At 47.8% G+C, this 11,376-nt stretch overlaps 2 protein-coding genes across 2 annotated transcripts in view; both read right to left on the bottom strand.

The window, feature by feature from the left end:
* Window positions 1-456: 456 nt before the first annotated feature.
* Window positions 457-11,376, bottom strand: part of LOC103373749 (APOBEC1 complementation factor-like) — a 14,956-nt gene continuing 4,036 nt past the window's right edge. Inside the window, exons 4-8 of the mRNA XM_008303718.1 lie at window positions 10,744-10,888; window positions 9,501-9,739; window positions 3,599-3,735; window positions 2,941-3,086; window positions 457-1,862 (exon numbers count right to left, since the gene is read on the bottom strand). Coding sequence (XP_008301940.1) covers window positions 1,747-1,862; window positions 2,941-3,086; window positions 3,599-3,735; window positions 9,501-9,739; window positions 10,744-10,888 — 783 coding nt within the window. The 3' untranslated portion in view covers window positions 457-1,746. The remainder of the gene's footprint in view (window positions 1,863-2,940; window positions 3,087-3,598; window positions 3,736-9,500; window positions 9,740-10,743; window positions 10,889-11,376) is intronic.
* The window catches only part of LOC103373748 (APOBEC1 complementation factor-like), a 7,968-nt gene continuing 4,890 nt past the window's right edge, over window positions 8,299-11,376 (bottom strand). The window contains exons 2-4 of the mRNA XM_008303717.1: window positions 8,809-8,959; window positions 8,594-8,728; window positions 8,299-8,519 (exon numbers count right to left, since the gene is read on the bottom strand). Coding sequence (XP_008301939.1) covers window positions 8,310-8,519; window positions 8,594-8,728; window positions 8,809-8,910 — 447 coding nt within the window. The 5' untranslated portion in view covers window positions 8,911-8,959 and the 3' untranslated portion in view covers window positions 8,299-8,309. The remainder of the gene's footprint in view (window positions 8,520-8,593; window positions 8,729-8,808; window positions 8,960-11,376) is intronic.

The raw sequence follows: 11,376 nt of genomic DNA, 5'->3' as shown, positions 1-11,376 counted from the left end.
TGAACCACCTCAGATGGACACTTTCAGCAGTGACATCATACAGAGGAGACCAGTTCTGTGTCTGCTCAGAGTTCAGGACTGAATCCATCGGTCCTCATCGGTCCACATCGGTCCACATCGGTCCTCATCGGTCTGAATCGGTCTGAATCGGTCTGAATCGGTCCACATCGGTCTGAATCGGTCCTCATCGGTCCACATCGGTCCACATCGGTCCGAATTGGTCCGAATCGGTCCTCATCGGTCCACATCGGTCCACATCGGTCCGAATCGGTCCGAATCGGTCCACATCGGTCCACATCGGTCCACATCGGTCCNGAGCTTTCAGAGGTTCACAGTTTTTACCTGTCAGGTGTCACGTGCTGCAGTCATCCAGAAGGAGGCGCTAGTGAACACGTTCAAGTCACACACAGCAAATTGTAAAATGAAGCAGAAGAATAAGGGTCACGGAGCAGCTGCTGTTTCTTCACACGTTTATTCAGGGAAGATTATGGATCGTGAAACATTACAAATTTATCCAAGCAGTTTCCTTTAATGACACAAAAACCCTCCAGAAATACCCACAATTCTCTCTGCTCATCAGACTGATTGGGTTTCACTAGTTACCGAGTCAATTACAGAACCTCCACAAACAGCGTCTGGATTTTAACTCTTTCCTGGTATAAAAATAAGTTCTAAGTGCTTCACACACTTTAATACTGTCTCTGCGTCGGCATGTTCACAGCTGTCGTAAAACTCCTTCAGACAAACATGAGAAGCAAACATCACGTCGGACGAGTTCACGTTCTCCACCAGCTGCTGCCGGTGGTCGGCTCTGATGCTTTCCTCAGCGTCCAATCACAAACGTAATATCTGAATATTGTAAACATACGAGTAGAAAAGGAAACCGATCAGCCAATCAGAGGCTGACTGATGGATCACTGAACTGCAGACACGATCAGCCTGGAGCAGAGAACACGGAGGAGGACCAACGTGAGGAATTTGATTCTGGCGAGTTGGAGACGTTTCCCAGCAGCAGTTTCTGTGACGACGCAAACCTGATCGATATCGGAAAATAATCAATAACACGAGTCCACAGAGGTTTGATAATGTACGACATGTTAGAAGCAGAAGAACCTCGAGGAACCTTTGAGTTCTGAATGAAGCTTAGACCATAATGTAGATGATCCTCAATAAAACGGAAACTTTCTACATTTACACAAAAAGAGAAGTTTAACAAAGTCTTAATTTACATGTTTACTGTGAATAAAAAAGGCCCAAACTGTAAAGAACATCAAAAATATGTATTTTTCTAAATAATTCATTAAAAAAACTGGAACCAAAAATGCTTCTTCCACATGTTTTTAGTGAAATAGTAATAATAATAATAATGATAATGTTCTGTCTATGGTGTGAATATTAATATTTTTAAAGATATTTTATGTTGTGATGTTGTTCCTTCATCATGACATGAACCAAACCAGTTCTATGAAGAACATGTTGTGAACTGCAGAGAACACAGAGTAGAACCACAGTTTAGGAGTAAAATGAACAAGACTCAGTGTATACATGGAGATGAATGGGAAGAAAAAGTCCCTTTAGAGGTTCCTTAGGGTTCCTAGAGGTTCTCCTGATTCCAAAACAGTTTTTAGAGCAGTAAAACAGAAAGAACAGACTGTGGTCAGAACCAGCCGGTCAGGTTCACCGATGTAGAGAACAGTCTGATGAAGGCTCCTGTGGAGAACGTGGAACGTGCAGCTGGAGAACCTTCTAGAAGACTCCGTATCCGTCAGAGTGTCGCGTCGCCACAGCGAACGCCGGATATCCTTCATAGGCGAAGGTCAGATCCTGAGAGAGAGTCTGCTTCAGCTGGGAGGACGAGTAGCCTGGAGACAGACACACAAACACACAGCCTCCAGTACAACAACACAACCAGTACAACACAACAACCAGAACAACACAACCAGTACAACACAACAACCAGAACAACACAACCAGAACAACACAACAACCAGAACAACACAACAACCAGAACAACACAACCAGAACAACACAACAACCAGAACAACACAACCAGAACAACACAACAACCAGAACAACACAACAACCAGAACAACACCACTTGCACCACCTGCTGTTGGTGGGACTGTTCCAGGATCACATCTACAGAACAACAAACTCTGATGGAAGCTGTTTCAGTGTTTGTGGGTTTCCTGATGGTTCGTGTCCACAGAGACGTTTTGGACGTTTGAGGTGAGAAATAAGACTTGAAGCTGTTGAGTCTCTTTATTTTAGATGAACAACTATCAGTTTAGCAGTTTCTCAGAAGTTTACAGAGACTTCACCTGGCAGCTGGATGGCTCTGATGTAAATAAAGTAAAGCTGAGACCTCAACTTTGTGTGAACGAGGAGCAGCAACACAAGAGCCGGTCCTTGGAAACGCATCAAGACGCTCCCAGAATGCTTTGCAAGGTGCCTCACATGGACAAAGAGCAGGACGTGATGAAATGACGGATCATCTGGACCCGTCTTTGGACCTGAGTTGCTGCGTTGCTTTCCAACGCTGTGTGTTGATGGACTCGGTGGTGCCGCAACAGATGACTGACAGCAGCTCTTCAACAGGAAGCAAACACAGGCTCCGCCCTTCTTTGGCTGTGCAGCCATTAGCAGCACCTGATTGGACGAACGCTTCACTGAATGCTTCTGATTTCTAACTGGACCAACATGGCAGCACATCTTGGTTTTTTTTCCTCTGACCTCAACTTGACGTAAACAGGAAGTAGCAACGTGACACCACGTCTTTGGAAACTCACTGTGATGCTCCCAGAATGCACTGCAGCGCTGCTTACACAGACGCTGAGTGTGAAGCATTAAGATGGCGGCTCCTGTGGACGCGAACCATGCAGCGTCGCCTGTTAGTGGTTTGTTGAGTGTTAGTCGGCTTTAATACGGACCTTCACATACCTGGGAAGGCCACCGAGGCCACAGCGGCTGCAGCAGCGTCAGCGGCGCCCTCTGTCTGCAGGCCGAGCGTCTGCAGGGTGTGTTCAGCTGCATGAACTTTAGCTTCTTCTACAGCTGCACACAGCTTAGTAGGGGTGAAGGGGTGACTGCAGACACACAACACAGATAATCACTGTAGGAAGGAAGTCGAAAGGTTAATGCTGATGCTCATCGGGTTGCTGAAAAGGTTTCGCCTGTGTCCTGTCTGTCCTGTCTTTGTCTTTGTTCGTTTGTCCTGTTTGTTGCCTGTATAGCTGCTTCATGTCCCCCTGCCTCTGGTTTTATATTCAGTGTTGAGCCTTTTGGTGTTTCTTCAATTCTTGCTTCTTGCTTCTGTTATCTTGTTGGATTTGTGGATCTGGACTGTCTGTTTTTCAGCTTTTTGCTCCTTAAATACCTGCTGTTAGTTTTTTCATTTTGGTCCTTTTCATTCATGAGGTTTTATTTAGAAGTTTGGTTGCAGTAGTAGTAATATTAGCATAGTGCTAGCAGGTGTAGTAGTAGGGGTAGTAAAAGTGGTAGAAACAGTTGCAGTAATATTAGCAGTATTTTCAGCAACAGTGATGGTAGTATTTGCAGTAGTACTAGTAATAGTAGTACTATGAGTAGTACTCCTTACACGTTGGTGTACTGTGTAGCCAGAGCTGGGATGGTGATCTTGTAGAGGAACAGCTGTCTCTGATCAGGACTGATGGCAGAGTGAAGCTGATAGACGGGCTGACCCCAGTTATTCTTCTGACACAGCTCCTCCAACACCTGGGGGACAGGTAGGTACAGACAGGTAGGTACAGACAGGAAAGTACAGACAGGTGGACACAGACAGGTAGACACAGACAGGTAGACACAGACAGGTAGACACAGACAGGAAGGTACAGACAGGTAGACACAGACAGGTAGGTACAGACAGGTGGACACAGACAGGTGGACACAGACAGGTGGACACAGACAGGTGGACACAGACAGGTAGGTACAGACAGGTAGGTACAGACAGGTGACAGACAGACAGGTACATTTTTGACTGTCGATCAACACATTCAGTTGTTTCAGGTTGTTTAAGGGCTGATCACTGATCTTCGCTNATCGGTCCTCATCGGTGCTCATCGGTCCTCATCGGTGCTCATCGGTCCACATCGGTCCACATCGGTCCTCATCGGTGCTCATCGGTCCTCATCGGTGCTCATCGGTCCACATCGGTCCACATCGGTCCACATCGGTCCGAATCGGTCCACATCGGTCCACATCGGTCCGAGTCGGTCCGAATCGGTCCACATCGGTTCACATCGGTCCACATCGGTCCACATCGGTCCTCATCGGTGCTCATCGGTCCTCATCGGTGCTCATCGGTCCACATCGGTCCACATCGGTCCGAATCGGTCCTCATCGGTGCTCATCGGTCCACATCGGTCCACATCGGTCCACATCGGTCCACATCGGTCCACATCGGTCCTCGTCGGCTCAGCTGTTCATCGCTCAGACCCGTCACTGCTGAACACACTCGTGTGCTCGGGCTTCGTTATCTGCAGACGTGAAGCAGACTGGAGGCGGTGAAAGCAGCTGAAGCGAGCCGAGCGATGGAAGCATGAGAGCAGCAGCTGGTGTCCACGGACGCTCTGTTTTCCTGAACTGAGATACGAGTGTTTTTGAAGCGAGCAGCAGAGGTCAAGGTCTGCTCACTAATCATTGACAGACTGTGGACAGAAAGCAGCTCCACAGATTACAGACAGAATCAGAACCACGGTTCCTCCACTCGGTCAGGATTATTCGTCTCAGAGGCTACATGTTCTAATTAGAACGACCCTGTTCTGTTTCTCTCCTGCTGAAGTTCAAATCTGCATCAAAGTCAGGCTGAGAACCGTCTGGAGGCTGAACGTGAGCTAAACTGAGCTAAAGCTCCTCACTGGGCAAACATCTGCTGACCTACAGACGCTGCAGTTTACAGATGTTCCCTGAACGCCTCACAGTCATCTGTAGTGTTCCGTCTCATGTTCCTTCACTGAGGTTCGTGTTTCTCTGCAGCTCTGTGGAACCAGAACATGGAGATGGAGAGAGAAGCTGCAGGCGACCGTCCTGAACACCAAACTACAAGTTCTGCAGCTCTGATAGTTTTTTATTATTTTCTATTTTCATGACGGTTCTCGTCTCCCTGCCGCTAATGTTCCACCTCAGCTCTTCCTTCGTTACTATTTTAAGGGAATGCTGAAGCTGCGGCCTGACTTAGCCCCGCCCACGACCACTCTGATTGGTCAGAAGAAATGCCAACAAGCCCCGCCCAGCAGCAGAATGACAGGTGATGATGTTCTGGTGGAGGACGTTTCACCTGCCGAGCGTCTCCAGCGACCTCCGTCTGCTGGTTCTGAAGGCTGTAGAACACTCACAGCTTTCACAACGAAGACGTTTCAGCTGTTTTATAAAACGTGATCTGAACGTATTAATGTCGTTCAGTCAACGCCGGGTTACTTCTGTAGCCTGCACAGTCCAGCAAACACCAAACGATGAACGTCAGACCGCTGGAAAGATGTTTTCAGTTTTACTAAAACAGATCATATCCAGAGAAACAACCAGACCAAGATGTAAACAAGCCGAAGCTGTGAAGAGCGTCCACGTCCGGAACCAGGAGCTCGTTCCTTCCTTCACTGTGTTTGTCTGTAATTACACTATTTTCACTTTGTTCTCTTTTTATCGGTGTAATTATATTGTTTTACACATATCTGCTGCTATTTTCACTGTTTTTGAACGTTACAGTATTTCATAATGTAAATGTTTTTTAAATGTTGTTTTACAGTTTTCCTTTTGTTTAATTTATTTATGATCAAATAAAATCACAGAAAAACACAATTAATTAACAGGCTGACGGTAACGTGATTCTGTGACTGAATCAGCTTAAACATGTGGTTGTACAGATGTCTGCTGCTTCATCGCCACGGTTCAGTTTAGTGTTTGTCTGAACACCAGCTTTGATATAAATCAGTTCTGTTGAAAACAGAGCTGCAGGATTCCTTCATCTGACTGCACAAACAACAACAACAACAACAACAACAACAACAACAACAACAACAACAACAACAACACAGCTCAGTTAAAGCGAAGCCTCCGAACAAACAGAAAGTTAAACATCAGCGACTCTCTTCACATCAGAGGAAACTTTGGTTTTCACTGGAAATATTTTATGTGAAGCTTCAAACAGAAACAGTGAAAACAGATCAGTCACCAGGTTTTTAACCTCCAGACGGTCCTTGAATGCATCGTGTGCTGCTGAAGAACGAGCAAAGCTGAGCCTCAAATCATGATACTGGGTCAAAATAGCTCCAAAAATAACGCGTTTCAATCAGAATCCTTCAAAAACCAGAAGTGTGAGCCAGCCGAGGCGACCCAGCCCCGACCGAGAGGCGTTCAGGGACCGTCACCAAAACTCAGCCGTTTCATTTGGTTCTCGTCCATCCTGGTCTGGTTCTATCGTCCTGATGAAGCTACAGATCTACACGGAGCTTCTGTGTGGATCGTTTTCTGGATCAATCCATCAGCTGTTTGGTCTAAAACGTGATCAGATGTTCTTTAAGTCCAAAGATGTTCAGTTTACTGTCGCAGAGGAAGGAAACCAGGAAATGTTCCCAGTCACAGACTTCAGGCTGCTTTCAGTAGAAGTGACTCAAACGGGAAGCGAGGTTTCAGGAGCTCCTGGACTCTGAGCAGGTGAGGATGTTTGGAGGAGAGCTGGCAGGAAAACAGCAGCTGGACCCAGTAACCTGCAGCTGAATCCACCAATCAGAGCTCAGAGCTGAATCCACCAATCAGAGCTCAGAGCTGAANCAGGTGACTAGATAGGACCTGGGAGGGGACATGTGAGCTGTTTTTGTATCAGGCTGCATATTGATTAATGTTTTCTGATCAGTCAATCTGTCTGAGGTCTGAAGGTCTGTGTGCTTGTTTCTGATAGCTGTGATCACATCATATAGAGATTATCTTATCATCAGAGCTCTCCTCCTATTGGACGCTGACCCAGTGACAGGCACTGTGATTGGTTGATAACAAGTCTAACAGTCAGTGGAGGAGACTTTGACATTTTTTATTGTGTTGTCTGTTTGGTACTTTGGCTGCTTTAAAACAATCTGTTTGCCAAACAGCTGCACATGTTCCCACACTGCCAGCGTCGGTTTGCTGCTGTCAGCTGACGTCTGCTGTCAGCCGGCAGCGCTCAGTGCTTCAGTGAGCGCTGTGCTGTTCACTGGAAGGTTGCCAGCAGACAGGTTAGGAGACCTCAGGTTGACCTGACTCAACATTTGCGTCTACCTGGCAGCAGCTTGCGTCGAGCCATGGCGGCCGCTCGGTGGCTCTCGTACTCGACGAATGCGAAGCCTCGGTTCTTGGATTTGTCGGCGGCGCTGGGATACACGATGACGTCCACGACTCCGTCTGTGACCTTCCTCATCTCCGTCAGGATCTCCTCACGCTTCTTGGTTTTGGGAATCCCGCCCACAAACAGACGGCAGTTATCGACGCTGGCGCAGACGCCGAGGAGGCGGCCGTTCCTGCAGGACGGGAGGAAATAAAGTTCATATCAAATTCTAATGAAATCTGTTGGTGCTTTCCACTGCAGGAGCCCAGAGGACGTTTCAGAACGCATGAATCGTCCCTCTAGAACCATTAGAGACATGTTCAGGGATGAAAAGTTCCTCTGACTGACTCTGAAGAACTGCCGAGTGGTTCTCGATGCTGATTGGTGGACAATCAGCACCATCTTTTATGTAGCAGTAGATCTCCTCACACAGGCCAATATAACAGATGGAACCTGTTCTGTTCCTACACAGAACCGATGCTACATCCAGGACCTGCTGTTTGTCAGCACTAACATTGTGGTGCTGTTGGATCCTGTGTTGCTATGGGAACAGCGAGCTAAAGGGCAGGTCAGTGGACCGGTCCTGTAAACGTTAGCACCACCTCGAGTTCCTGCAGTGAACTCCGGCTGCTGAGCTGCTGCTGGAGGCTGAAGGTAGATCACAAAGTGGCTGTGAAGGTGGTCAGGTGTTCGTCTGAGGGTCTGTTGGGTTGGAAGCTTCAGCTAATGTGTCACCTGACTGATGTGGTCCAGCAGGTTCTTTAAGGTGGATTACTAAAGTCTGACTGTTTTTCATGTTGTTGTTGTTGTTTGCTGCTGCAGTGTTGTTGTGGGGCTTGTATGTTGCTCTGTGGTTGCTAGAACGTTTGCTCTTCAGCAGTTTGTCCAGGTTGGTCTTTTATGAGGATAATTATTGATGAACTGGCTAATATGGAAAATACTTGATGGATTAATTTGGTAGAAAAACAGTGTCTTCTGTCCTTCTGATGTAAACATCTCAGTCCTTCTGCAGAACATCAAGCGGAACCGTCTGAACCACCCTGATGTAGAAACAGAGTGAGCAGCAGCTTCCTGACCTGATCTCATAGTTGTTGAGCTGCTTCATGGCTGCTTTGGCTTCCTGTTTGGTGCTGAAGGTGACGAAGGCGTAACCTCTGTTGTTCCCGTTAAAGTCCATCATCATCCTCACCTCGTAGATCTTTCCAAACTGCAGAGGAAGAAACAAAAGACGTCAGATCAGACAGTGAAGCATGATGTTGTATCAACAGAAAGTTCTCTCACCTTCTCACACAGAGGAACCAGTTCGTCTTCAAACAGATCTCTCGGTAGCTTCCCCACAAAGATCTCGCTGCCTCTCTCCGGTGGAGGTCCGTCCCAGCCGGGCGGCGGGCCTCCGTAGCGCCGCTGGCCGTTCTCCTGGAACACACCGGAACAAATTCATTCTTCTGGACACTCTGGCTGATACTTCAGAGACCTACAGGATCTCTGTTTCCCACCTGCCGCAGTTGGTATCCGGTTCGTTGCATGAGCGTCCGAAGCGCCGCCTCCTTCTGCGTCCCCGCCAGTCCGTCGCCGCCTGCTTTCTGATTGGATTCCATTGGGTGTGATTGACAGCAAAATGTAAATCAGGGAAATTAAAGGTGCTCACTGGAAAACAGCAGAACACAACAACAAACGTGTCATTTGTGTTGTTCTAAACCTCAGTTCATCTGTTTGAGTCTGGATTTAAACCTCCATCACGTCAGATGACCAGAATGCTGGTTGCAGTTTCTGAACAAACACCGGCGCTGTTTTAAAAATCTGAGTAACGTTCAGACTCAGACCAACTCTGAACGGATAAATCCCATCCAGGCTAGTTCATGTACGCAGCACATTTAAAGACCTGAAACATGCTGTAAATGTTAGAAGACAGACGACAGCACAGCAAAAAGCAAGTCAGAGAACTGACGGGAAACATATAAATTCAACCGTAACCAGCCTATCACAGGGCTNGATCAACACATTCAGTTGTTTCAGGTTGTTTAAGGGCTGATCACTGATCTTCGCTCTTGTGGCTCCTCTTTGTTATGCTTTCTGTCCTCCTGTTCAGTGTTTGTACATTTCAGGGAGTCATTTTTAGATGAAGTGTTTTGGAAATGGTGGTAAATCTATAAAAACATGCAGTCGCAGGTGATGTCAGGTGTGCTACCTGTGGGGCCGGTTTGATGGCGGTGGCCTTCAGACTCATGGCAGCAGGGTTCATGGGGGTCAGCTCCATCCCCGGCAGCAGGTCGTACAGCTTCTCCTCAGGCTGCTTGTCCGTCTTCAGGCCATAGGAGGCGCCGCCGCCTCGACCCATGGCTCCGCCCCCGGCAGCGTAGGCCAGGTAGCCCCTCCCACCCAGCCCCCGCACCCCCGCAGCCCCTACAGGTACAGTCATGTAAATTTCTACAGGAGACCGAAAAGGCAGTGAAATCAATCAAATCACCAGAAATCAACCGGGAGGAAGAATCACACAGTCACACGATTATCCAATCAGAGCTACAGTGGTAACCATGGTAACCGCACGTCCTGCTGCAGCCTCTCGTTCCATCCGGATGATTTTTACTTTGGTTTTTACTGAATTTTAGTTTCACTCGTGATTCACCATCTTTGTCTGATTTGATTCCTGAACACGAACAGATATTTTTATCATCTTTACATTCGTCTGATTGGACTCAGCTGGACGTTTACAGCAGATCATCACAGTCAACCACAGGTGAACTGACAGAAGCCCCGCCCCCTTCTGTGTCACACCTGTGACGCAGCAGAGGTGTCTGGTCGTTTCACAGATGTCACACAGACGTTGGGTCGGTCCAGGTCTTAGTTCTGTATGATGAGATAACGTGTCTCTGCAGTCGACTAGTTGATGCCGGTTCAGTCAGTTCACCTTCAGAACCATACAAACGTGCTGCTGTCTGTGGAAACCCTCCAGCTCTGTGAGCGTCTCCCTTCATCTGATTCTGGTTTTCAGCCAACAGCAGCAGTTTGTATTAAATCTGAACATTGTGTGGTTAAACTGTTGGAGAGCAGCTGCAGGAGGAGCTCAAACCTCAGAACATGAACGTCAGGTTGTTTGTACAGAATCTGTTGTGAATGAAACAAGCAGATGTGACTGAAGGTCAGTTTGAGGGTCATGATGCTGGTTTGGGTCACTGCTATGTCCACTGCTCCATCCTCAAAATTATTGACACAGCAGGAAAAGACTTTGTTAAACTTCAGGTGTTCAGGACGAAAACCCTAAAACAGTGAGATGACAGAACCACGTGGACTGCCGTGACTCCAACATCCTTTATCTTGGACAAAAACTAATATGAAGTGAGTTTGTTTCTGAGGGCGAGCTCTCCTTGCAGCTGCTTCCATCAGCTTCATTCAGTTTCTCCACAGATCGCAGCAGAACAGTTCGTCCTCACCTCTGACCGACGGCGTCCGGATCAGACCTCGACCTCCAACGTGAGCTTTGGCTGCTGGGAAGCGGAACTGACCTGGGATGGCAGCGTAGGCCTGGGGGGCATAAAACACTGGCGCACCGAGGTACGCCGCCGAGGGGTCGTACACCTGCAGGAGGAGGGGCGACTGTCAGGGTTTAATGAGCATGGAAAATATCTCTCAGACGTTCAGGATCCCAGAGGACCAACGATTCCTCTGACTCTCCTGCAGCGCCACCATCAGGTTCATAGTTGGTAATCAAATATCTCAACACATCATGGAAGGATGACGGAACAGGCTCAGGGCTCAGAGCTGTCAGGAAGTCAGTCAGACCGACGAAATGAATCAGCCACAGGTAGACAAAACGACCACAACAACCACAAAGACACAGAACAGCCTGAGACAAAGAGCAGCTGCATGTCTTCACAGTGTAGTGCTGGGACCTGTCCACTGGGTGGAGCTGTTTACTGCTTCACTTCCACCAGGACTCTGTTCACTGATTCAGCCTGCTCACTGCACTAAAGTCGACAACTGTGTCTGAAACAGCTTTTTATCTGACAAGTCAAAGTTTAATGTCTCCATCAGAACCACCAGTGCAACACCTCGATTCAGAGTGG

Source organism: Stegastes partitus, unplaced genomic scaffold (genome assembly GCF_000690725.1).
Source record: "Stegastes partitus isolate 25-593 unplaced genomic scaffold, Stegastes_partitus-1.0.2 Scaffold2054, whole genome shotgun sequence".
Classification (NCBI taxonomy): Eukaryota; Metazoa; Chordata; class Actinopteri; family Pomacentridae; genus Stegastes; species Stegastes partitus.
This window is presented reverse-complemented; position numbering and strand designations above follow the sequence as displayed.